This window comes from Haliaeetus leucocephalus, unplaced genomic scaffold (genome assembly GCF_000737465.1).
Source record: "Haliaeetus leucocephalus isolate CR32 unplaced genomic scaffold, Haliaeetus_leucocephalus-4.0 Scaffold262, whole genome shotgun sequence".
In the NCBI taxonomy this organism is placed as follows: domain Eukaryota; kingdom Metazoa; phylum Chordata; class Aves; order Accipitriformes; family Accipitridae; genus Haliaeetus; species Haliaeetus leucocephalus.
Genome location: NW_010972698.1, coordinates 9,878,657 through 9,906,011, shown reverse-complemented (window position 1 = coordinate 9,906,011; position 27,355 = coordinate 9,878,657). Strand labels below are relative to the sequence as shown.

Sequence of the window (27,355 nt, the reverse complement as noted above, 5' to 3'; positions counted from 1 at the left end):
GCAGCTTCTGGGTGTGCATGCAGCTGTAATAAAAGTTTAGGGATATCCTAAGTTGCAGTGCTTTAATTACTTCATTTGACCTGAATGATATTAATTGCAATGGGAGAAGGATAAAAGGCTTGTGTAAAATGCATATATTGTGGAAATTAATACTTTGCACTGAGCTTAAAAAAATAGTAATTTATCCTAGAAGAAAGGCTGTGTCTTCAAATTTCCATGGACCATATGGAGAGTGTTTTAAATTAACTGATTCTCTCTAGCTCGTTAGAAGTAATATGGTGATGAGATTAGTCTTGTGTGTATTTTAGATAGGGCTAAAGCAGCTGAACTATGTAGGCAAGCATAGGAAACTACAGTTTAAACATTATACGATGTACAGGTAGGAATTTTTCTGGAACTTCAGAAGCAGTAATACATACACATACAGATTTTAAGAGTTCTCTTCTGAAAATCTCCTGCTGTCTACAAATGAACTGTAAATGGAGCATCTAAAATGGTGGAGTGCCCCAGAATAAGCACAGCAATGACTTGCTCAGACTTCTTGTAGATTTTGTCAGGATCATTAGTATCAAAAAAAGAAACAAACTGCAAGTTTATTGTTGTCTTTTTTGAAAAGATGAGAAGGGCTTCACGGTTCTACTTACTTCCTTTTCCTGTACTTTAAGCAACTGCTTCATCCTTGTTCACATTTAAAAAACTCTAGTAGCATTTGTTTGACAGGTGTTCTGTCTGTTTAGGTATCTACATTTCCATGTCCTTCTAAGAAACCAGACAAATATTTAGTATTTTGTCCCATTATGTTGAACTGGTAATGAGTGGTTATAGAATGGTTCTAAAACCATGGACAATTTGCTGTTGCATGGATTTTCCTGCATAATTTCAAAACACTGTATAATTAGAGCACATCATAAATGCTGCTTGCACTGTAGCCACCTTCAATGACTATTTTAATGGTTATTTTTTTTGCATCTTCATTTACTATCCCTCTTCTTTCACGATAGTTTCTTCTTGTTTTCTTACTATACTTCTTTCACTCTTCCAGCCTATCCCATAAATGTCACACATCCACCTCTACAGTTCAGAAAATACACCCAATTGCTAATAGCTAGTGGATTGTGCTAATGTGAGATGCTCCTGCGGCATTCAGTCAAAGCAGGTATGAAACCAGCACCCTCCAAAATGTGCAGGACAGCTGCCTGAGCCCTCCTCGTGTGCTGTCTTAAAATTGTCGTTTAGCAACGGTAAATGCCATAAACTACTCTGCTTATCCTCACCAAATCTCAAGGCTGTTGCAAAGAGGACGGTGGGGTCTTCCCACTCATAACCCTTTCCCATCGTCTGCTTTGTGGGGTTTCCCCCCCCCCTCCTTCATAGCTTCAGTGCCTCTCTGCTCACTGTTTGCTCAAGCAGCAGTACAGCATTGACCTGATTATTTTTGACAAGAGCTCTGAATAACAGCAAGGATACTGACCCAGTGTTGTGCTAATTTTGATCCTTTTCTTACTGAAGCTACAGCAGCAGCTGCTTCATGCTCATAAGGTCTGTTTGTGTGCTTATCAAGATAGTAGGACGTTGCTTTTATAACCATTCCCACGTCTGCAAAGTTACCTTCATAGCAGCAAAAAGTAGATACTTATAAATGGAAGTGTGAATTCCTTTGAAGTGTGAAAGTGTTAGTTCAGGATAAAAAATTTTGACGGGTAATGTTGGTTCATCTTTAATAATAGTCCGCTTATTCTCAGCCAAGTTTTGTGGAGGATTAGGACTTCACTGAAACTTAGTAAAATTTGTAGTACTAAAAAGGGAAAAAGTTATAACTTGAAGCAAGAACCGTGTGGATGCCAGACGTGGATTTCTCTCATCAGTTGACCGTAGTTCATGTTCTGAGCTGTGCAATCGTTATTAATCACTCCCAGCTGTTCCTTCTGTTCATCAATAGCTTCAGAAGAACTCTTAAGTTCTGGGCCTTGTTATAATTTCTACCATAAAGCTATTTATGTATAGTGAATAGAAAAGTGATAACTTCATCTTCCAACAATAATTTCTTCTTATGAATCTTGTCAGATAAGTGAACGCAATCTATAAGCCATTTGTCTGTAAGAATAATTACAAATTCAAATAAGTTTAAGGGCATAGAAGTATTTAAGCCCCTGGAAACTGTTGATACATTTCCAGTTTCTGAAATCAATTAAATCTAGACCAGAGAAAATACTAATTTTCTTTGCAGGAGTGGTTGTAAACTGTAGAGTTTGTAAGAGACCGTAATGCCTAAGCATACTTCTTTCTTAGCTCGTTGTGGTGATGCAATGACTTAGCAGTGTAATCTGGCTAAGAAATAGAAGTCTGCTACTATTTTTTTCCACTTGCATGGTGTATTGAACTGGAAATAAATCTTTAAGACTTCGCTGCTGAGCAAAAAGGACTCACAGCTTACAAGTTGGAAGACTTGATATATGTCTATTCTGGTTTCGATGGGTTATTCAGTTAAAATTTCAGCTATACTGTGGGATCATTTCATCTGTGATGACTTGATTAGACAGCTACCTCAGGTAAGAGTTTTTGAAACTGGTCTTTCACATCCCTTTTTATTTTACCATCCCTTTTTGCTTTACCAAACTCAACAAAACCTGCCTTAGAGACCTTTTGGTGTTCTTTGGGTAAATATTAGTTTTACTCAATCCTATCTTCCCTGTATCTCATACATATCTAATGTTGGTGTGATGTCCCTCACTGAGTTGGTATGAAAAATGGAGGAAAACTTGAATATTAACAATTCCCTGTGCTTTTGTTTGATACTTTAAAATTTAGTATATGGGGGTTTTTTTTTAAGGGTGTTCTTTTGTGCTCACTGATTTCCATCAGAAAAGACAATGTTCTTGGGTAGGTCCCTTTTTTAATTAGCTAATATGCGTAAAGTAAAATTACTGCAGCTATGACAGAAAATATTTTAATATTGGTCTCTTGGGGTCATCTTGGCCGTTGTTAGCTGTATCTATTATTCTGAGCTGCTAAGATGGTGATACTTCAGATGGGCCGAGCAGCTTTCCATTTTTCTATTTGACTAATCTGCACAAACTCACTGAGCTAAGCTTGCTCACTCTCTAGATTCAAAGTCAGTTCTGCTAGTGGGGGTGTGAACAGAATAAGGGAGCTCTTGAAAAGTGCAACCAACCTCTGAGACAACATTTTAAGTCAGAGTAATTTCTAGAAAATTATAAATCCTGATTACAAGTTGCTGAAACTTTAGTTGTCACCTCCCCCGCCAATATGGAAGTGTTAAATTCTCATCTCTCCGAGAGTCCAATTATATAAGTAAAACAGTATTACCACTTTAGTTAAACTAGGGGGATGTTTTCCTTGTCGGGTAATTATGTGTTGACTGTATAAATTTGTGTTTTGTTCCTGCTCACAGAACTGTGTACAGAAAGTTGTATTATCTCTTCCTGAACTGGAGTAGCAGAGCAGTTGCTTGAGAACATTTTCTTGGGCCTCCTACAAGTCTCAAGGATGTACTTCTGGGGTTTTTATAAGATGTATTTATTTGTCTTGCGCTAGCAATGAGAAGTCAATAATAATCTCGTGCATTAAGCTTTATATTTAGCTGTACTTTAGTGTATGTTATTTGCTTAGCTTTTGTATGCCAAGCAAACTCAATTGGTATGTATTAGTAATTTTTTTTCTTGTCATTTTTTATTGCTCCCAATGTGTGTCATAGTTTAGCAAAACAGTATTGATTTTCTTATGGTTTTAGATGTGTAAAGTACTGTAAGATACAGAATAGTTTGTCTGTGGCACCCTAGAAGAGATGCATCTCTTTTGATTCCCCAAATAATCAAGTACAAATTTTCGTTCTTAGGACACTTGCCACTTGGGTTAGATTTTTTTTTTTCTAGATGAGAAATGTGACTTGTATGTTTACAAAATTACAAAGTGTGTATTGTTTCTTATGAGCAAATACTTATGTGATCTGAGGCAGAAGTATTTATCCAGATGGAAAAATTCTTTTAGTGGTGGTGGGAAAATGTGTATAACACTTATCAGCCTGAAAACAAAGCTGCTTATTAGGCTTCATTACAGCACAACACAGTTCGTGCTACACTAGATTTGGTCTCCAGTTGGTTAATTTGCTATTTGCAAATTTAGTTGCAAAGATCACAGATTGTGAGTAGCTGAACTTTGACTCTAATTATGCAGCCTTACTCACAAACATGTCATGTATTTCCATCCTGAAACTTGACCAAAGCCAACTTGTGCTGTCACCATAAAGTGCCTTTTTTTTCCCCTACGTACTTGTTGCCTTGTGTAGTATAGTTCTCCTGGACATTGACTCCCGTGATAAATCACTCTATACTGTGCAATGTAGTTATTTTATCATGGTATGGTAGGCATGTGCATTTTCTAGAGCTTCTTCAGTATGTTACATATTATTTAGTTTGCAAGTTTGCATCTTCAGAACTATTTATGACTAGTTTGTGATTTTGATCCCTCCCACAATTACGTTGAGTCCTGGGGGTTTTTTTATGATTTTGGTATGCTAATTTAAAATGTTCTCTGACAAGAAACTTCAGAAACATTGCAGCTAAATGTTAGGTTAATTTAGCTTCTGTGACTGATTAACTTTAGCATTTATTAAGGAAACCTTAATTTTTTTATCTCCCCCTGCAGTTAACTTACCCAAATTTACAAAGTTTTGGCAGTAGATACATGGAACCATTTGAAAAAAAGGCACATGTAACCTGTTAGATTAAATGGGTAGATACATGTGGAATACAGGTTGGTGGTTTAGTTGAATTGCAACACTGGTTTATGGTAGGTTATTAAATTCTTTATAGCATAGTCTTATTAAAAATTACAATCCTTATGCTTTTATTTCTTTGTTCAGATATTTATTCCGTATGTTGCTTTACAGACTGGAGTATTCAGGTTGTCTAGTTTCACTAGATCTGTAAGTTGTGGTACGTGCTTTAGTTGTCTGTTTTGCCAGCATTTCTCTAATACTATATTGGAGGTCATGGAGGAGGTGAGAAGACTGTTGAGAGAAATTTAAACTGAACTTCACAAGCTTGCAGATTTTACATATATCCCTTCCTTAATTTTGAAACATGCAGAATGTAAGAGTAAAGGAACCTCACTTAGCAGTCAGTTCTGATTTCAAGACCGAAAATTTTTCAAAGCCAGCATCATCTCTTCTTGTGCATTTACATAGCACGTAGGTTATAATCTCCTATTACGCTATTACCCAAAGTCAGTGTTGATCAGAACAATATAAGTGAAGAGCTGAAGTAGCATTTGGAGAGAGCTGTATCAGCCGTTCTTCTCTGCAGATAGCTATTCTTATGTCTAGGTTTGGTTTGGGTTTTTTGAGGGGAGATAGTGGAGGGAAAGAGAGGTACTTGGAGGCAGGGAATGGACGTAGAGAAACAAATGAGAGGAGCTGCTTGAACTGGCACTGATGCCTCAAAAAATGTCTGTGTAATTGCTGCTTGCAGAGAGTCTTGCTTGTAAATCTGTCGGCACCTAGTGAATGTTTTTGTGTTTTTTTTATAGTACCCAATTTTGAGCCTTCCTCATTTTCTGTCTTTTTTGATATATGTAATTCACTGTAAATCTGATGTGGGAGATCCAACTGCAGAGTTTCCATTCCTCCTGTTTAACTAAATTATTTCTTGGTTTCTTTCCTGTTTCTTAGAAAATTTTAAGTTATTTCTTTGCTGAAGACAATCTAGATGGAACTGTCTATACAGTCTCCACTTGTCTGTGGTTTATATTAAAGCAAAATGCTAAGAGAAATGATTGAAATACGTGCTCAGCAATTAAAAAACATTACTAGCTTCAGGGAAATAGATGAATTGAATTTTGCTGGACTGTAGTTTTTGTTTGTTCAGTGCTTTTCTGAGGTGCTTTGAGATGGCTCACCTGTGCAGAAGGATTGCTGTTTACTGTTCGCAGAAGGTTATAGGTGGAGTGAGTTGGATATTTAAAACAGAAGTCAAGAATCCAGAGTGCTTGGATTCTGCACTGAATGATGGTAACTCCTTGGATAACAGCACAGATGCAGCTAAGGACTGTTGGAAGATCAGCAAGAAACACTAGAGAACAAGATGGAGTGGTATGAGGGAAGGTACCAAATCCCAAGTGGGAGCTCAGCTATAAGGTACTGGTGGATTAAAAAAAGGGGGAAAAATGGAAAGAGATGCATAAACCACTTGGAATTTGAAGGGGACAAAGTTAAAATTGAAGCTAGAATTTTGGTGTGCTTTAGTTCTTGTTTTGTGTGACAAGTAAGACCATATAGATGTGTAGTGCTATTTTTCAGTTGTATATAAAATAGGATGTTCTATGCTCATTATATTGCTGGAGACTCAAGGATGTATCAAAATACACTGTAAGTTTGATACATGGCCCTTAAATTGAGGGTAGCAAAGCCAAAGCACTTTTAGGTGATCTGAGTTTGAGGAATGTCTGATAAAATTCTTCTTTCCATTCTTCTTGGGTTTTGTAATCATGTTTTACTTGTCCATAGTACTTTCCAGAAAGTAAGTTAGAAAATTGTAGTATTTCTAATGTAAAGTGTCAGGGAAAGCAAGATTTTTTTCAAGAATTCTTTATATGAGATGCAAATAATAAACAGCCACATTAAACCTTTTGTGCAGTCCACATCCCAAAAAGATGGTTTTTTCTTTCATGGGATTTATAGCCCATATGGTTTCTGTCCTCTAGGTTTAGAAGTTCTCTGTGTGTTTCAAGTTTCTTTATTTTCACAATGCATTCTTGGCTAAATTTAAATTGGTGTTTCTAGGTCACTGTGACTAACCTGAAGTCTTAAGTGAGGACAAATTTCTTGTTAACTTTCAAAGAAATTCAAATGCAAAAAACCCTTCTGTTCAATCAGATAGCTTTAACTTGGGCTGAAGAAGTTGACTTTTTAAGTGAAACCGTAGTACCTTTTATAATAATAGAACATCATATTGATTTCATTTTTAAGAACATAGGAAACATGAGATGCTAATTCTCAATGGAAATAACTTATTTTCTTAGCTGCTTTGTTTTTATAGGAGTATTATGAATTCTGTTGGATTTTTTTAGGAAGTGGCTTTTTTTTCCCTAACATAAACATACTGTTTCTTCGTAGGGCGCCAATGCCTCTGCTTTGGAGAAAGAGATTGGTCCTGAACAGTTCCCTGTGAATGAGCATTATTTTGGCTTGGTCAATGTAAGTGAATTTTCTGTGGTTGAAATGCTGGGTTTTAATTCCTATCCTAATTTTGAATTTAACAGGATTCTCTGTTAGATCTTTATCTATGAACACTTCTAACTTAAGGTGGGATCTTAAGACATTCTGCAATATGGTGCTATGCCTTGTTATTAACCAAGATATAAATTTAATCTTCAATACAGAAAAATAAGTATATTTATTATAAAGCCTTTGAGAGAAACCTTCCTACTCAGGTATGTTTCTAATTATATGATTTTAATGTTTAGCTGGAAAGGACATTAACTAATAAAGTGTGTACATTGCTCATATGCTCTTCTAGAGAAGAGAGATTTGATTTTATACTGATGCTGCAGGGTGTAGGAGCCTTGAGGTTTTAAAATGAAAGTGTGTTACTTTTCTAAAAACATTACTCGTGGGATTAGTGGAAGTTCTTGTATGTGAGGACATGGCCAGGGGATGAATGACATTGATGTGGTTGATAATTTTCTTAGATGTGGTAATACTCCTTTTTTTTATTTTTTGACAGCCTGGTGTAACAGTGAATCCTTCTAAAAAGATGTATCTTTTTGTATCTGTCAGTTGTATAGGTCTGACTTAACTGGGATCTGTTGGGCAATAAGGACTGTCTACCTAGATTAACTATGGAGAGAATGGAGTATTGATGTTGATCTTGCCAGTGCTTCTGGAGGAGAAAGGCAGCTGTTGCACCTGTGACATCTTTTACCAATAGATATAGGAAGTTAGTTAATAGAAACTGTGGTTCTGTGGCATCATATTTATGATGTGAAAATATAATTTTGGCAAAACTCACTAGAAACATAAGTATACTTCTGTTTGCTGGTCATCTAGGTACATTTTGTTGAAAATTGAAAGATGATCTATCTTTTGATGCACCAGATAAAGTTAATATAGCTACTTAAGTGTTATTTGTTGCAGCTCGTTACAAACTCATTTAATTGACTTCTGTGTGGGTTTTTAGCAGTTTGTGTTCTCAGGCACCAAACTATCTAAACACACTGAGTTATATTCCTTAAGTATGGTGTTAATGGCCATTCCAAAGCTGCTGAGGTTTGCACCATAATGAGAAAAATGGAAGGCATCTCCAATTGTAACATAAATAGCAGCGCAATGAATAGCGTGAAGAGGAAAAATAGCATTCTAAAAATAACCAGAATTATTATAACCACATCCATTCTCTGTTTTGAAGGACAAAATATGACTAATACTGTTGTGCTTTATTCCTTGCAACCAGTTTCTTTAGGATAATCGTTTTCATGCTGTTGTTCTGCAGAGCTTTTTCCTAAGTTATTTCTAGTTCTTTCATGATTTGAAGTTAATTGGAGCGCTTTAAAGAGGGCAGTTTCATGGCTTCAGCATCAATACTAGTAAGTGTGTGGTTGCACTGCACATAGAATCAGGTGTTGAAGCCACAGACAATGGAGGCTTTACATTTTTTTTTTTAATAGTTATTTTCTCTTTGGATCAGTGAGCTGAACCAGCTTGCCTGTGATCAAACTGCTCTGCAGTGGCTTTAGCAACATATGGAAGAAGGGTCTGACTGCTCCTTCTGACAGCCTGTTAAAATAGATCACGCGTAATGTTGAACTGAAGTGCAAGAGGGATGAAACAATGTTTTCAGTCCAGAATTTAATTTCAGTTTTCATTTTAAGAAACTTTTATCTTAAAATAAGCCATCAAACTTTATTTTTGCATTGAAAGTGTAAAATTTTACAAGTTCTTACGAAGTTAGGTAATGTTGACTCTAAACAGTCACTTTTAAGCAAAAACTCCTATGTTTTGGCGTCTATTTAAAATATTTATTTATACCAGAGAAACCATGACAAAAAAATTTAAAAACCCATGTGTTTGTACCTGTTTTTCATTTGTGTTTTAGGTCACATTAGACTTTATACACTATTTGTGTATTTGATCTGTGCATGTAGCTCCATGTTTGGAAATATTCATCAGCCCATTGAGAACTGCCTTGCCAGCCTGGGTTTTGGGGTTCTGTCAAAGACAAATGGTTAGAGCCCTCTGTTGTTTTTGGTTCTGTTTTTTGTTTTTTTTTTTCAGGCAGAATTTCTAGCAAAGTTAAGGTCATGGTTGGAAAGATCTGACTGCTTCGTACTTCTAAATGCAAACCAATTGCAGTTTAAAAGTGTGACACTGCTATGTAATACTGTTTATTTCTGGAGAACTCTCTAATACAGAGAAGCGTAATCAATAATTGAGATATTCAGAAGTTTCCCAAGGCCCTGAATTGCTCAAAGTTGGAAGGATTTTGTTCTATCAGGAAAAAGAGTCAGAATTGCTGAAATAAAATGCGTCACATGGTCTTTTTGTAAAGTACTTGGCATGCAGTAAAATATCTAAAATGCTAACATGCAAGATAATGATTTCAGGAATAAAAGTTCTTCCACATTACTTTATGTAAAGGTGGTAGCAAACAATGAGAGTTTACAAGGACATTTTTGAAAACCTAAAGCATGCCATAAAGTGAATTTTTCACTGTATCACTTTGACTACTGCAAAGCATCTTGCATCTTACTGTCAGGAATTTTTAAAGCTATTTGGATGGTATTTTAATTCTTTAACTCCTTTAACTCTTCCATTTAGTTTGGTTCTAATAATTTCTCTCTGTGTGGGTAGCATCAAAGCAGGACATGTGTAACCAGTTGACTTCATGATTTTTAACATAATTTCTCCATGAATACGGTCCTGAAATCTCATTAACTACTTGCTTTGTAAACTTTTTTGACTTAAGATGCACCATGCCTTCCATTTTTATTTTTTTTTTTAAGACTGCTAATTTCTAGTTTCTCCTGTCTCTTAATTTTCTGGCAGTATTACAAACAAATATGTTAGATACCTCATCTGAAAACAATATTTAATCAGACTTTTGGTAGTTGTCTTGTATTCAAATTTAGTTAGCATGATGCTTATTTGTTTTCCTGAGTCACTAACAAGCATATGAATTAGGTTCTATCCTAATTCACGTTTGTTCAGCTTGCATATTTGTTTTCCTCATGTCAATAAGTTTTAACTGTTGTTCCGTGTTGTTTGCATATGGTATAAATTAATGTTAATGTAACCATACTGCTGTAACCTTTTTAGCTGTATGAATTAAACTGTTGAATTTCTGTTTCAGTCAGCAAACTGATTGTTAACTTGAAATCATTCTGTTACAGTGATCACACCAAATTTGGGTGAACAGTAGCGGCCATATTCTCTGAGTATCACTTAACAAAATAGTCTGTGTTCCATAGTCAGATTTGTATGCTCATTTTGTTTATTTAAAGTATTTTGCTCTCAATGCTCTTGAGATGCAGAATCTCGCTACCAGAATATCTGGGGACTGGCAAACCCAGAACTTGTTTCACTTTTTTTAAGCAACAGCATTGTACGATACAGTTGCACAATAAATTGCAAAGAAACAACTCAAAAAAACCCCATGGTGTATTTCTTGTGGATGATATGCTAATATCTCAGAAGTCTGAGTTTTTCTTCTTGTTAAGCAATGTGGAACACTGCCTCTGGAAGTTGTTAGCGCTGTCCTCCTTTCTCTAAAATGACACTGCCTTCAGATATGGCAGATGTAAAACAGCTGCTCTTTGAATTTGCCTGCATCATGTACTTCTCATAATATTTCATTATAAACAGGAAATATTTAACATGTACCTTGCTAACTATCTCTAAAAAGTACTTTGTGTATCTGACACAGGCAAATCTAACATATAAGTTCATGCACTGAGCTCTTCTTACTATAATACAGTTGAGACTCAGTGATGCTGATGGATGCTGTCTCTTCCTTTTTCTGTATTTTTGTCCCTCTGTTCTGCTGTATCATTGGCACCCCTCCACATCAGTATCAGCAGGATGTCCCCATCAGGATTAGTAGCATGCTGTGTCTCCAGAAGTTTTGATTTTGTGATGACCCCTCAATTGGATTTTTTTTTGTCAGTGGTTTCCTGCCCTTTTTTTTTTTTTTTGTGCCCAGTATCACTGTGACTGTTGTCTTCTCTTCCTTTTCTTGCTGTTACCAGGTGTGGTGATACAGGGATGAGTCTTTTACACCGTGCCTACTAATATTTCCCCAGTAAATGAACTCTGACAGACAATTTTTCCATTTTGTAGTATGTGACATTCTTAATGAGCAATCTCTTTGTGATATTACTTTTTAACAGACCTAATATGAAAACATTTGTTTTCCTTTTGTTCTGTTTTAACCAGTTCGGCAATACCTGCTACTGCAACTCAGTCTTACAGGCACTTTATTTTTGTCGTCCATTTCGGGAAAAAGTTTTGGCATACAAAGTGCAACCTCGAAAGAAGGAAAGCCTCCTGACATGCCTCTCTGATCTCTTCAACAGTATTGCTACGCAAAAGAAGAAGGTGGGAGTCATCCCACCCAAGAAGTTTATTTCCCGATTGAGGAAAGAAAATGGTAAATGAATAAATGAAATTTTTATGCAGATTTAAGCATTGGAGATTTAAGCACATAAAACATAAACATAACTTCCTTTTTGAGTGAGTCCAAATTATCAAGTTTTAACAGATTTCTGGAAGATTTTTCAACTCCTGCTTGTGGTGTGAATTTCACCACCTCTGTAGCATAGGAACAGAGATTATATCAGAACTGTGCTGTGTCATAAGAGGATTATCTAGGTATCTTTGTTTCTGTACTTGCTTAGACCACGTACAGAGCATGTACACAAGTCTCAGTACTCCAGTTATTCCACATTGGCATCGTGTTCTGTAGAGGTCTGCTACAAGTCAGCACACTTCAGGTCGTTGCTAGAAATTGTCGTGGGCTAAACAGACATCATGGAGTTGGTCAAAGTTGAACTCTCTAAGGAGACTTAACCACTCTTAGCCTGCTTTCTTACATTTGCGGTGAGATAAATTGCTTGTGATGAGAGCTGGCGGTTATTTCCCAGGGCTACTTTGTGAGGAAAAGTTCTGTATGTTGATTTATCATCTCTGCTTGAACTTGAAAAGATAACAAACTTATAGTAGGGGATTTTTGCCCCTTGATGCTGGACTTAATGAACTAATGGCCCAAGGCAACACATCTGAATTTCTTTATTTCCCTCCCTCCCCAAAGAAAAAAACACAACAACAACAACAAAAAAAACCCCAAACCAACCGTGGTTTTCTTCAGTTCCAAGAAATGCCCAAACTAAGTTTCCTTTATGTTATTTTTCAACTGCCTGTTTCTTGCAACCCGAGGAATAGGTGAGGGTAACCCTACATCCACTGTGAGAACAACAAAGTACAATTCTTCAAAGACTCTTAACAGTGTAACCCACAATTGTATAATAGGGTAGAGAAGGGGGAAGGGCAGGCACTGATTGCTAAAAGCATAGTAACTTGATATTACGAAGTATCTGTATTCTTTCATTCTCCTTGATCTCTTCCTTTCCAGAATTATTTGATAACTATATGCAGCAGGATGCACATGAATTCCTAAACTACCTACTTAACACTATTGCTGACTTACTGCAAGAAGAGAAAAAGCAGGAGAAGCAGAATGGCAAACTCCAGAATGGCAGCATTGAGAGCGAAGAAGGAGACAAGACTGATCTGACGTGGGTCCATGAAATCTTCCAAGGAACACTAACCAATGAAACCAGATGTCTTAACTGTGAGGCTGTACGTTTAAAACAAAACCAAACCTCTTAGATTTTTCACAGGTTCTGGATCACTTTCCCTAATACTAAGCACACTTTTTCATTTATTAGGATAGATGAAATTGCACTCTCTCTATTAAAATATGGAGCATAGCCTATTTTATGACTGTATCACCTCTATGTTCAAACCAATACTCATTAAGGTATGTTTCTCAGAAAAAGCGTAGTGTTTTTCTGTTCCTCCTCCCTGTTTCCATCAAGGCAGTCTGCACCTGGCTGATATAAGCTGCCTTTTTGTCTTCATGTTATTTCCTGTGTCAGTGATTGATAGTTTATGTTGTGTTTCTACATGAGAGTTGCTCACTATTTATTTAAGTCTGGGATTAACTAACTGAATTTCTTGAACTGGAAGTCTATGCTTCTTGGTGCTGGTCCATAGCCACTCTATTTGAGAGCAAAAGAAGTTCCACAAAGTCTAGAATTAGAAGAACCACACCACCTTCAGACCAGGAATTTGTAGTTAGACATGTGCTGTGTCTGATCTAATATTTCTAAAAAAATGAAAACCCAGATGGGAAAAGAAAAAAAGAGAAGTGATTACAACTGGAATGACTGTTCTTGGCGTTTTAAATCTAAAATTATGGCTATGTGGTGAATAGAAGCTCTAAAAATGACATTAATAAGATTCTGTCTCAAGAAATTGAAATTAAATGTGACTGTTCCACAAATGGGAAGATGGTTTTCCTAACTGCTAACCCATTTAATTGAAAACCCATCTGCCTGTTTCTGCATTTCCTGTAAGTATTTACTGTTAAACTCTGAAATGCAGCAGAAAGCTGTATCAGTCTACAAAGCAGAGTGGAATATGGTTAAAGCTTCTTCAGCTCGGAGCGCTCTGAGTGGTTAAAAACTTGGTTTTTCCAGTGAAGTAAGCAGATGTGTCTTGAAGTCTCAAGGGGGAGAGATGTTTTGCAAGAAAGGTTTTTGGGTTTGTTTTTTTCTGGGTTTTGGTTTTGGATTTTTTTTTGGGGGGGGGGGGGGGGGGGGGGGTAGTTTTGTTTTGTTTTGTTTTTTAATATTCCTGTCTGGATTGTAACAACACATCAGATTATTTCTTCAGTTATAGTTTACCTCAAGAAAGGGCCCCTGTTTGTATGTATTTTTATTTTTTATCACAAAGCTCTCTACTTGCAATGAGGACATTGCACCATTCCAGAAATGGTTAAAAGAAATCTGTCAGTTCTAAACTGTTATGAAATATTTCATTTTTTTTTTCAAGGTTAGTAGCAAAGATGAGGACTTTCTGGATCTATCGGTTGATGTGGAACAAAATACATCAATTACACACTGTCTAAGGTAAATGAAGAAAATATTTGGGAATGGAAAAAATACCCTTGCCCTTGGTCAGAAGGAAAGAGTCTAGCTTAGTTGCTTTGTTGTGCAATAGTTTTAGGCTTTGACTTATTGTAAAATACATTCTGTTCAGAGTGCTCTTTGCTTTATCTTTCTCATGGGTTTTTGAAGCTGTTAGTTTCTTAGTGGTTTTTAGTAGTTAATGAGTACGATGATTTCATAGTGGTACGTAAGATTGATTTTTCACTTTCTTTTATGGGGATTTTAATTTGTTACAACATAGGTTTTATCAAAACTGAACGTGGTATGTTTGGTTTCATAATAAATCCTTGTTTATTTTAATATTGTTGTTGCATTTCAGTTGTCTGGTCCTGATGTTTGTGGTCCAATGTGGTTTTTTTGCTGATGAAAATTTGCTCTATGTATTTGACTGCTAGATCCAAGGCTTATCAGCTGCTAGGATACTGCAAGTTGCATAGAGCATCTGGCTTTTTAATAGCTGGTAATGGATGTATAATTGCTAGGAGCTGAAAGATAATCCAGACTTTGGCGAGTCAATGGCTAATGGCTATAGGTCTTAACATTTAATGTCTGCCACCAAAGAAAACATGGAGTGGCTACCTCTGGAAACAAAACACAATCACCTTATTGCTGTTTACTACCTATCATGTTTGACTCCTGCCCAGAAAGTATGCAGTTAATACTTAATTTCCAGATTTTTCCAGCAGAACATTGATACTACATCCCAAGACTGGGACAAATACACCTAAAATGTGTTTGGGAGGTATGAGTGATGTGAATAAGAGGGATTTCATCTTCCTTGTGTACTCTGCATTTTTTCAGCATTATTAGCAGTAACTTTTAACTGGATGGTCTGACTGAATATCCCTGCTTATCTGACTTTTCCTTCATTTCTACCCACAGAGGATTTAGTAATACTGAAACTCTATGCAGTGAATATAAATACTATTGTGAGCAGTGCCGCAGTAAACAGGAAGCACAGAAGAGGTAAGGTTCAAATATTCAGGCTAATGTAAATGTTCTCTTAAAATAGGCAGCTGTTGGAAAAATATGCCTTGTGAATTCAGTAAAAAGAAAATATAAGACTGTTTAGGTCTGTGTTTGGTGGGGAAGGGAGTAAGGAAAAGTGGAGAGACCAAGTAACTTTGTGGCAACCTTATCAGAGAGAAATTAAGAGATTAATTTTGTATTCCTCCCAGAAGAGCTTATATCTGGTGCTTCCAGACATTCGCATTTTCCCCAGTTAGCATTAATCAGCTTAAAGCCACTGAACACCATCCCATCTGCTTTCACTATGAATACTATATACAAAAATCTTATTTCTCGCCTCATACTTGGTCACAGCCAGAGCAGCAAGACAGATTTATTCCATCTTTTTCTTCCCATTGATGTGATGAAAAATTGATGTTTTCAACATAGACAGTTGTCCTGCATTCAGATGTCAGTTGTGTAATTAATCTTTCAGAATAAATATTGCCTGTTCTCACTGGAATATACATGAGAAAAGCAGCCTTTTGAAAGTCTTCATCAACATTTTAGATGCCTTTTAAGAAGCTTCTTCATATTGAAACTGTTCTTGAACAAAGCTTTGTGTCAGGTGATCTGCTAATACCTTGTTCTTTGTTTAACATATTTTTGTGGTTCAGAATGAGAGTGAAAAAGTTGCCCATGATTCTAGCTCTGCACTTAAAAAGGTTCAAATACATGGACCAGCTGCATCGATACACCAAACTCTCCTACCGTGTAGTCTTTCCCTTGGAGCTCCGGCTCTTTAACACTTCAGGAGATGCTACAAATCCTGACAGAATGTATGACCTTGTGGCTGTAGTTGTTCACTGTGGCAGGTATGTTGGTTTTGTTCTTTGGACCTTAAATGCCTTTCCTTGAAATTTAAAAGGAGTCTGTCGTCCATATGCCATATTATAACAGTACAGTGGCTGACAATATGGGAGCAAGCTAAGCAGCATCAGAGCTAGTTGTCTCAAAATATTTTTTTTAAAAGTGTTTCAGTCTTTTTTTTACTACTTTTTTACTGTTTCAAATTTTGATTTCTGAGTACACAGTGTAAGGTTTACTCTTTATTACCTTTCAAATATGGTGGCAATTCAAACAAGTTTTTTCTTTGAGCTGTAGCAAAGTAAGACCAGTCTTTAAAAAAGACAAAAACAACAGCGCCCACCCCCAACCCTACTTTCCAGGAAAGTTAAATGAAATAAAAACAAATATTGGAAAAACACTTACTAAAACAGAATTAAGTTACAGTTCTCATGTTACTACTTGCTAAACCATTGAAATTTTTTTAGAAGCTGGTGCCACCATGTGGAATAAGCTGTGTACTGCTGATTTTTAAAAATACCCTTATTCTTTTTATTAAAATTTTTTTGTTGTAGTGGCTTTAATTCTGTTTCTGAAAGCAAAGATGAAAATTTTTTAAGCACTTTCAGGAAAAAAGCAGTCATGGAAGGGAAAAAAAATATTTATAACTACCTTCTGGAAGTGAGAGTTTTAAAGTGATAAGTTATTACAGCACATAAATGTTTTGAAACATCTTTGTGAGGAGCAAGACAATATAATCAACACACTAATATTACATAGATTTAGTATAAATAAACTACATATAATTCTAGGTGATTTCTGCTGTGGTACAGTTGTGCTATTTTTTATTTATTTTTATCATTTTAAGATCTCATCCTATGCATTTTCTTATGTAGATTCTTAATTTGCTATACCTGTAACTATACTTGTCTGTTTTAACAATGGTGATTAATAATTCAGATGTATTAAATGGCTTTGTTTTTTTCTTCTCAAACCCTTTGTCTTATATGGGGCTTTTAGGAGTCCTGTGACTCTTCTGGTTTCAGTTCTTACTAGGAACTTACCGAAGGCTTGAGATAAACTATATTTTCTAAATATTTGATTTCTCAGAACTTGTTTTAAATATTTTGCCCTTATAGTTTTACTTTTCATTTAGTTGCCCTAAACAAAGAAGTTTCATTCTGTGGCAGGTAATGTGTTTAAGTATATGAATGATTCTGGAAGGACTAGAGAAGTACTTTCTTTTGCCTAAAACTGATGTGAATATAGGTCATTTTAAAGCCTTGTATAGATTCTAAGTAAAAAGTAAAGCTGTGGAGAGGGTGGAATTCCACCCTCCTCATCCCCCCAACTGTGTCCCTGGACTGTTCTTTCAGAATTTGAGGTTAGTAGATTGATAGCTCTTAGTCTTCCATCCATATAGCTTATTATCTCAAACCACTGCCTTTTCAGGGCAGTCTGCCTGCCTTTACTCTGCAGATCCATCTTCCTTTGATTTAGGTCATTTTGTTGTCCCTTCCCTTCAAGGTAAGCATTCAGGATGTAGGAGATAGAATCAGACTGGGAAACTGCCACCAGAAAAGCAGGAACAGCAATCACAGAAAGCCTGTCTGCAGTCAGCTGCGGGCTAAACCACACTAAGAATTAAAAAAATATCTCCTGTGCAAATAAAATACTTCAGACAGTTATTAAAATTTTTGAACAGTGGTCAAAATACTCAGCAGTGGTGAATGCAACAAAACAGTGATTGAAATAACTGGCTTTTAATTTTGTTGTTTGAAATATATGAATGACTATATGAAATGTTTACAAAATAGTGTATTTTGAATATATCGTATTTGGTAAGTAGCAAAGAGAAATTTTAATTTGAGCAATTTGGCAAAGTCCAAGAACCTAGACAATGTTATGAGTAGTATTAGACAACATTAAGAGCCAGGAAATCTAACTCTGCCAGTAATAGCTAAAATCACCCGGGAGACCAGTGGTCCTACCTTTGTAGCACAAGAGTAATAAGTCTTCAATCCTTTTTTTCTGGCAGTGGTCCAAATCGTGGACATTATATCACCATTGTGAAGAGCCATGGCTTTTGGTTGCTGTTTGATGATGACATTGTAGAGGTAGGTATGCTATTACATGGTGAAAAGAAGTGTAGACAGCTTCACTCCCCAGCTGTTTTTGTGTCTGGGATTAGCTTTTGCACCTGTGAAAGTATTTCAGCAAAACCTGTGCACAGAATAGTTCTGGACGTTTCAAAAGTAAACTTCAGCATTTTTGTGCATCTTTGTTATAGAAGTAGTGTGGAGAAGGACAAATGAACACGAGGACTGTATTGACACCTCAGACATGGGGTGTTGTGCACCTGTTCAGGCTGAAATACCACAATTGTCTTATTCAAGATCTGAAATGCTCTTGTTTCAGCCCACCTTTTGGGCTCCTTTTTGTTGTTAACTTGCTTTGTGCTAGTTGCATTTCAGCACTGCATGTAAGAACTTCTACCCTTTTTTTGTAGGCAGTTTTCCCCAACAAATTGAAGTGTAGAAAAACTGTAAAAAAAGATTTGGGAGACTGTAATAAGGTCCTGAGAGTATACAAAGATGTTTGGGCTATTTGCAATAATGTTTAAACAGTCTGCTCAAGCAAATTTTTCCTTGCTTTCCTTCCTTTACTAACATATCTGTGAAGACTAATATCCAAAATATTTATATATCCATGTATTTCACATAATTATTAAGCAAATATCAAACCATAGAACAAATACCACAGTAGAACAGCTTTTCATAAAGATGAAAATGTACCGTTTGCTTCTGAGATCCCATGATTAAGGCCTGATGCTAAGTGTCTAAATAGGTACAGCAAAATCCTTGATTTTGTTGAAATAAAGATGATGTAGTACATTCTCTTTTTTTCTTTTTTTGTTTTGTTTGTTTGTTTGTTTGTTTGTTTAAATCTTTGCTTAGCTTTGAGCATCAGGGCTGATTTCCTGGTGATTTGGATAGCTTGTATGACTATGAACAGTTGCCTTTCTCCCATTATTATATTTTGAGGGTTATTTTCCTCTGCTTCTGTCATGGATGAAGTACATAATTGTGTCAGCTAATTTTGGAAATAGTGTTCACTTCAGTATTTTTAAATGAAAGTATTCACTGTCTTTTCCATCCAGGAAGTAAACTTTACATTTTAAAAGTAGATGTAAAGTAACCATCTTGTTGTTCTATATTTGTTTTCTATCAGTCACTTCTCTGTTGTATCTTAGCTTTTAGGTCAAAACAGAATTTCTTTTTATCTGCAAACACTGTTGGCACTTTTGTAGATGTGCCAAAACATAGCTTTTAAATATGCGCTGTCTGTTACTGGGCAATAAATTCAAGGAGCTGTCACGAGTAAGCTAGAATGTAGTTCCTTTCTCCTGGAGGGTTGGTTGTTTTTTTTTTTTTTCCTTTAAGTTGCTTTTCTAACTTTAATCATGGCTTTCTTTTTTTAAGTTCATCTCTTTTACAGAGTTTATCTAAAATGCTGTAAAAATAAAGCTCTTTGATCTGAAATGTCTACTTTTTGTCTTTCCATAGTTCTTTGAGATTTCACTGTCTTGATTAGGATTAGCAATGTAGCCCTGTCCTGTAGCACTACCTCTGCGCCAGCTGCAGATCTGGAAGTTTAAGATTCCATTTCCTGCTAGAAGATTCTCCCTGGCTGGCGTTTGCATGTGTCGTTTGTTTTCTGTGAAATGTAGGCTTTGTTTTTCCTACCAGTGGAGGGCATGAAAAATTGCACATGAGTTTTGCATGAGTCGTTTGAGATCATTGGCCTTTTCTGATGAACAGTTGCTCCTTGACCTTCTTTGGAGAGTGTAGCATAAGGATTCCTTCTGGGTTTGTCCCAGAGGATCTCTTTACTGACTATCCATTGTAGCTGCTCCTGCCTTCTAAGTGTGTGAAGCTTACCTCTCACCTTCATCTGTCTAGGAAGTACCATCCTTTCTCTTTCCTCAACCTTCTAGAACTCACCTGAATTTCTGGTGATGCGGTCATCGAGGAGAACAGGATAGTGGAGGCAGCTCGCTCTTTCCTGATGCTACAGGCTGCTGGAAGAAGTAGCTGCAGTTTTACTCATCTGTTCTCTCTCCCTGCTTAGTCATCAGCTCTTGAGAATTAGTTCCTTACTAGTGCTGTAGGCTATTCACTGAAAAAGTGAAGTAAAGCCACAACCACTTTTGTCAGTTCCATCTGCTGCCTAAAGAGGTTTAAATACCTACTCTGAACTTGACCAAGTACTATTTTCAAACTGCTTGTGATTGGCCATAAGGTGACACTACAGGAAATCTGTTGCTGTGTATGACATTACAGAGGCTGTCCTCAAAAATGGAGTGGCAAAAAAACCCCAAAGCCTCAAATCCCCTAAAGCATGAATTCAACATAAGTTTATGGTTTGAGGGTTAACCACAGGAGCCTTCTACTCTTCAGAGAGAACCTGAAAGCAGATTTTTTTTTTTCTTTTTTGTTTAAGCTTTGGAAACTTAACATTCTAGGTGTGAACTGGCTACATAACAAAACAGGTATTAGTCAGCAGACTTCAGAAGATGAGTCCAAAGCCCGTGTACCTGTATACAGATAGTGCAACTGAAAGAGAACACAGGAGAAAGCTTTTTCCCCTTAAATACAGTTAAAAAGCTTTGTTGCATTTTTGGCAAGTGATATGAATTAATAGCCCCAAACTGTCAATCGGAAGTAGTTTATCCTTATTACCCACTAAATGTCAGAAGTGGTGAAATCATGTTTATTTATCTATTTGGATGTGGTTGGAAGGCCAACTTTCAATTAAATTGAAGATAGATGATAATCAAACATACTACAGCATATGTGAAAAGCAACTGCATCAAATCCAGGAGGCAGATCAGTCCAAATGGGTTACTGCACCAAGCAAAATTAATTGAGAAACCTGAGTAAGTGATCTCTGGCTATTAGATCATGATTAGAGTGATACATCACAGTGACAATGTTTATGTGAAATAGAGATGGAAAAGTGTCCATCCAGGGCGTTCTCCAAGTTGAGAAAAGGGGGAGAATGATTGTATGTCTTCGCTTAAATATTTGTTTGGAGATTTGCAGCATTCAGCTGAATGCTATGAATGGTATGCAAGAAAAGGATTTTGTTTGGGGAACCAGAATAGTTGTCTGGAAATGAGCAAAGGATATTTAAGCTCAGTTAACAGGAGAAATTTTCTTAATGCCAGGTGTGGCTGCAGAATCCTAAAAGTAGTTGTGAAACCATCAACTGGTTGTTACTCTGAAACTGCAACTGGGTAAAACCTTGCTGTCCACAATATATGTGGTCAACTAAGGATGGGAAGAATAGAGGCTATATAATCCTCTTTCAGTTCCACTGTGTTTTCTGTGGATAGTGAAATTAAAGAAGGAAATCAGTTTTGCCATGATAAAACTATAAATATCTGTAGGATGAATTAATCTATATCAAATGTTTGAGTTGTATTCAAAAGGAGTAGTGCAAATAGACTTGATTGCATGGCAAGTTAGTTGGCACTTAAAACATGTTTGAGTTGTCTGCTAAATATATTACAAGGACTGAAGAATGTTCTTTTGCTATTTTTCTGTTAAAATGAGTATCTAACAGTTTGTAGTAGACATTATGTTAATAAATTGTGTGAAAATGCAAAAACCCTCTGTATGGTATTTCAGCTTCTCTGAAGTCCTTGAATGGAGAAGAGAGAAAGACAAAACATCGGTTTGGTTCCCCCCCATTTTATTTATTTTTTTAACAGAAAGGGTTTAACAAAGCTATTCAAGTATTCAAGGGAGAATTTCTGCAGCTCTGTCCTGTGGTTGATGTATCTTCTGGAAACTTACTATGTCTATTTTTCTTGTGCTTCAGAAAGGCTGGGAAAAGGATGGCCTAAACTTGCAGGTTGTTTGGCAGTGCCACTTAGAGAAACCAATGCTTTTGTGTTTGCTGGTGATGCTGAAATCTGTTCACTGAGCCATGATTTAGCACACTGCCAAATAGATTCTGTAGCTCAAGAGGCTCCTTGATGGAGTCATAGCGTGATCCCTTTCTTTTAAGATGTAAGCAAAAGTTGGTCTCTGCTACTCCCTCTTGTGATCAAAGCAGCTGTTCAACCCAGAGCCTCTTGTATTCTGAACATTTCTTTGCTTCCTAAACTTTATTCCTTGGGGAATAAAGGGAAACTTTAGGCTAGTCTCCCTTTGGTCCTCCACAACAAATTCTGGCTGCTTCAGCCTCTCATCTCTGTGGATCCAGAGTCCTAGAGGTATTTTAAAATACTAAACCACAGTGGAGTGCTGAGCAGCACAGGTCGTTTTTCAAGGAGTATTTTATTTCGGTGTTTTGGTCTCCACACTTGCTCTCCGCTGACTGCAGAATCAAATTCAGTAATGTGAAGCCAATTGTTCTCAGGAGCGGGATCAAGACTGTAGAACTTGCATCTTTAAAAGCCCTTTAATATGCCCTTCAGGCATTGCTGGTTGGAGTATAAAATGAAAATTTGCTTTTCTGCACATATTTCACAACTTGAAATATAAGCAGACCATTTAATTCTATTAATATGGCAAATAATTTATTTCTCTTAGAATACAAACCTTGTGTTAATATTGCAGTAGGCATTGTACCAGCAAATCCAAAGGAAGGAAAGCTCTCATAAGACCAGAAGATCATAATCAGATGAGATCAACAGATTTCATGGTATAATTACCAGTAGGACTTGCAGGACTTCTCTACGTAAGAGGGTCACAAGAACTTTAAAATCTGAAGTTATTTTAGCTGAATGTTAAATCTGCTGAAGGTGGTCCTTCCGTACTCCCAACTGTACAAAAATCTTCTTTGCTGATCAGTGACTGCTTTTTGTCATTTACATTACAAACCTATAGTCAGGAAAGGTAACACCAGTCTGAATGAGAAAGCAAATATAAAAATGTCATGTACTCTTTCAAGGATACATTTTCATGGATCCCTTTTTTTATAGTCCAGCTTAAGAGTGCACCACTTCTGAGAGGTTTATTATTTCATCTTGATTTCTTTTTTTTCCATAGTGAATTAGATATTAAGTGGAAAAAATGTTTTGTTGTATTTGGTTGGATTCAATGATACTGAAATATTGCTGTATTAATACTACATGGCTTTCCAGCATCACCTCCAAGAACTGAAAATAATGCTTTGTCTGGGAAAGGGTTTCTTAGGGTGGTGTTTTGAATGAGGCTAATTATGATTCTCATTAATTTTCAGAAAATTGATGCCCAGGCCATCGAAGAATTCTATGGGTTAACATCAGACATTTCAAAAAACTCAGAATCTGGATATATCCTCTTCTACCAGTCAAGAGACTAAGACAAAAGATGCATGTATACAAATAAAAGAAAAAAGGGATCAAGATATGTCCAAATGGAACATATTTGTGACAGCAGAAGCAGTTCCTCATTGTTGCTGTAGGACCAGAACAGATCCAGCAGGGTGAATAAAGGTTTCTCCCTGCCATTTCGTGGAGGATTAGTGCTGACTGCCGTAACAAGAAGAGCTTTTGTTCCAGTTTTCTTTCTGGGCTTTTTTTACGTGCTATCTTCCAAAATCTGTGTTACCTCTACTTGAAACCTGGCTGCTTATTTGTTCATGAACTGAAGAAGAGATTTAAAAGTAGCATTGTAGAATTTTTACCATTTAATGTTGGCCTGAGGCTATACCTTGGTTTCTACCATCGTCGTTTTTCTGTATTTTAGCAGAATGATTTCAATATTCAGTGTCAGCTGAAGGCATATTTTAGGATATGAACAGCAGCTGGTTGCTGGATATTTTTGGTGACTCAGACTTGAGAAGCAGTACAAAGCTAAGACATATTGGAAATGTCAAGTCTGTAATTTTTATAAAAAAAAAAAAAACAAAAAAACCACACAACAAAAACCCCAGACAAAAACTCTCTCTGCAGCATTGTAAATTTCCCCATTATGCATTATCTTGGTTTTAGATAACACTAACAGCACTGCTTAATTTTATTTTTATTGTTCTCTTTCTTCTTCAGAAGGTATAGAACTTTATCCATATTCAGCCTAGTCTGTTGTGCGTTTTTCTTTTGAAGCAGAAGTTTTGACTCAAAGCCACGTTGCTGCAGATTTAAGGGGAGCAGAAAAGCAGTTACCTTTTGAGGAATATGTCTGGCAACCAGTTGCTGTAGAAAGTTTGTAGTTACAGCATTTCTTGGAGCTATTGCATAAACCAAAAGTGCCCTCATTCTGAAACAGGATCTGTTCAACATTTCATTGAATACATAGTAAACTGATGCAACTAGCATTTTGAATCTATGCTAATACACAGAAACAGCACTAATTGTGAAGGTTAACCAAGGGAAGCATTATTTATGTAACTAATCCAGTTGTTCTTAGTCTTCAAAATAATGAACATGTAAGAAGGAAAACAAACCAACCAACCCAGACATTACCTTGCTAAGTGTTCCTCATCTTCTGTTGGTAATGTTTGTATCGATCTGGGAATCATAACACCCCCTAAAAATGCTTCTGATCTGTTTTACCTCTATAGGCCTTGCTTAACAGGGGAAATTGTTAGTCTTTTGAAGACTGAAATTAAGTAATTATCCGTTACATGTGTATATATTATAATCTCAAGGATAACTAGAAAGAAAAGACTAAGGAAGTTTGTAAGAAATCTCAGAAAATCTTCTGTAATTTTCTTTTTGAAAAGTCCTGTTGCCGTGCCAAAGCTTGTTGCAGCTGGCTCTAAACTACCGGTGGAAATTAATATTTTCCTTTCTTCATCTTGTTAGGTAACACAAGAGCTGTCCTCTGTGTGATTGTTCCCAGCACAGCTGTTCATGGTATATACCGGTGATTGTTGTTCTTGAGGACATTTAACTTATGCAATTCTGTGGCTTGTACAGGATATCAAATATTTTACCAAAATATTGTCCTCAGGAAAACAGCATTTCACAAACAGTTTCTTGTGGTGGCTGTATGTATCTGTTTCTTCTTATCATGACCAGAATCGTAATGTTAGCAATTAACTCCTGTCTTCAAAATGCAAATTAATCATTACCATTGTATTCCAACTGGGTATAGGTTCCATTCTCCTGGCACATCTCCTCTTCCAGAAGATAAAATATGGACATTGGGTTTTTTAATTATTTTTTATTATACAGAGTACTGTCATTTTAAGAGACATATTCAATAACAGCAAATGTTCTTGTCATCTTGTTCCTATTGTGTGAAAATTGTTCCTGGCTAAGAGTCTTCTCCCCTTGTTCACACACAAGCTGTGAGTCCTCTCCTGGTGGCGCTACCAGAAGACTGTCATCACTAAGTCTTGCAAAAAATGAAAAAAAGAGCACTGAGTTAAAAATAATCTAAACAGTAAATACAAAAAATTAATGTAGTACACTAGACATGTATTTTGTATATCTGGTGATGCATTTTTACAAATAAAATACCTGACTTGAGAGATAATATTGAAAGATATATACTATAGATTAAAAACTGTTAAAAGTGCACTTTTGCTACAGATTTATAAGGAGACTAAAAGGAATTAAATTGGAAGAGAATGGTGTGATGTTACTTCTGTATAATAAATGACCCCACCTGTCTCCAATAAAGGTCATGTATGATCAAATGCACATGGCCCAAACGCTTTTCCTTGAATTTCATTCTGAGGCAGAAAGAAAAGTAATTGTTAGTTGCTCACTCTCCTTAGCTCCTCCCTCCCTGCTGGCTGAGGGATTGCAACCCTGCTGTATTTGCATGTGTATAACCTGTGCATAAGCGGTTTAAACCAAGAGAAATGAATAATTCGGTGTCATAGATTATAATTGATGTGCTGGTAAACCGAGGAGAGGTTACCCAGGGCCTTTTCCCCTGACACCCATCCCACTGCTGGTATTCCTTAATCTCTTTGTCATCCCCTGTAGCTCTGCCCTTGCCTTTCCCTGTGACTGCCTTTTTCCTTCTCCTTCTTTCACCCCTTGCTGTCGGACTCCGTAAGACACTGTTGCAAATATTATCTGACTGATCTGGAACAGAGATATTTAAAAGCAAAAATAGTACCATATGCTTGGAGCTTTCCAGGTTCATTGCAGGACAGGTCTTCATTTCTGTGTGGTTTGCTGGAGTTCACTTTTATATGGGGAAAATTTGATCAAAGGCTGCTCCTGTGAGTAGGAATTCGTGGGACTAGGTCAGAACGCAATACAAGGAAATGAGATTTGAAAATGACAGCTGCTCTGTAAAAACGCATTTTAAATCCAAAATACTGTCTGGTTCTTGTCCTGCTGGGTCACACATCAGCAATAAATAAATGGAGCTAATTTTAACTCTAGTGAATGTGAGTTTGACTTTCAGTCACTTTAGAAAGAGTATTGCCCAGAATTAATTTTGTTGAGGGCAAATAACCAAAATCAGAACATCTAAAAGCAATGTGGTTTTAGCTTTAAGTACCAGTAAGGCAGGACTGATATTAGGATTTGGGGGCTGGTCTTGTCACTTCAGGTCTTCTCCAGAACCTAGCACTGGAGTGAGGGTGAAGATCACCCCATGATTGTTATGGGTCTCCGCTAACCAGCAGCTGAAGCAAAATGTACCCCGTGTTGCTATTTTTCTTCTAATTCAGCAGATCCTACAGTTTGTTTGTGGAGAGGCTCTGCCCTAAAGACTTCAGAAACAGAGGTTGTTTATGAAGTGGTGTTTGTGCTTGGCATGTTCTAGTTACCAGCAGGAGCTTTTAAAGTCACCATGCCAGCTCAATTTAGGATATGTTTAAAACAAATCGTATTTGATTGGTACAAGAAAGAAAATAGACTAACAAAGGCCCCTGAGACAAGTAAAACCTTCCCATTGTAGTCCTCGGCATTCATCAAAAGGAAACAATCCCCCGAAACATAATTAATTCTCAACATGTAAAGTCCTGCTAGCATTTGCTGTTGTTGCACTAATTAACCTTCAGGCTACTTCTGTCTGCTTCCCTCCCGCTCCTGCAAAATCAGTCCTATCTACAGAATTTGTTTCCACCTACCCAACCAGCCTGCTTTGTCTGGTTCCTGAAAGCAGCAGCCGAATGGGATTAGATGTCTCTAACCGATAGTTCAGAGTCCGTAAGGTTAAAAATGAAGCAGCATGGGTGGGATAGTGTGAGGGTTGTCTTGTCCTTCTGTTCTGAAGACAATTCTTTGCAAAGGAAAATGGTTTGATCCTTTCTACCATCTGGCTGTTCATTTTAACTAACTCGCCTTTGTGTCAGCGCGTGTTTGGAGGGGACGCGTGCTGGCTCTGTCGCATCTGGGGAGCTCCTTTTGCGTTAA

At 36.7% G+C, this 27,355-nt stretch overlaps 1 protein-coding gene across 1 annotated transcript in view; it reads left to right on the top strand.

Annotated features, from left to right (window-relative positions):
• Positions 1-23,936, top strand: part of LOC104832718 (ubiquitin carboxyl-terminal hydrolase 12-like) — a 30,941-nt gene extending 7,005 nt beyond the window's left edge. The window contains exons 2-9 of the mRNA XM_010569061.1: positions 7,133-7,213; positions 11,447-11,660; positions 12,642-12,868; positions 14,126-14,202; positions 15,124-15,207; positions 15,867-16,064; positions 18,074-18,152; positions 23,290-23,936. Of these exons, the coding sequence (XP_010567363.1) occupies positions 7,133-7,213; positions 11,447-11,660; positions 12,642-12,868; positions 14,126-14,202; positions 15,124-15,207; positions 15,867-16,064; positions 18,074-18,152; positions 23,290-23,391 (1,062 nt within the window). The 3' untranslated portion in view covers positions 23,392-23,936. The remainder of the gene's footprint in view (positions 1-7,132; positions 7,214-11,446; positions 11,661-12,641; positions 12,869-14,125; positions 14,203-15,123; positions 15,208-15,866; positions 16,065-18,073; positions 18,153-23,289) is intronic.
• Positions 23,937-27,355: the final 3,419 nt, after the last annotated feature.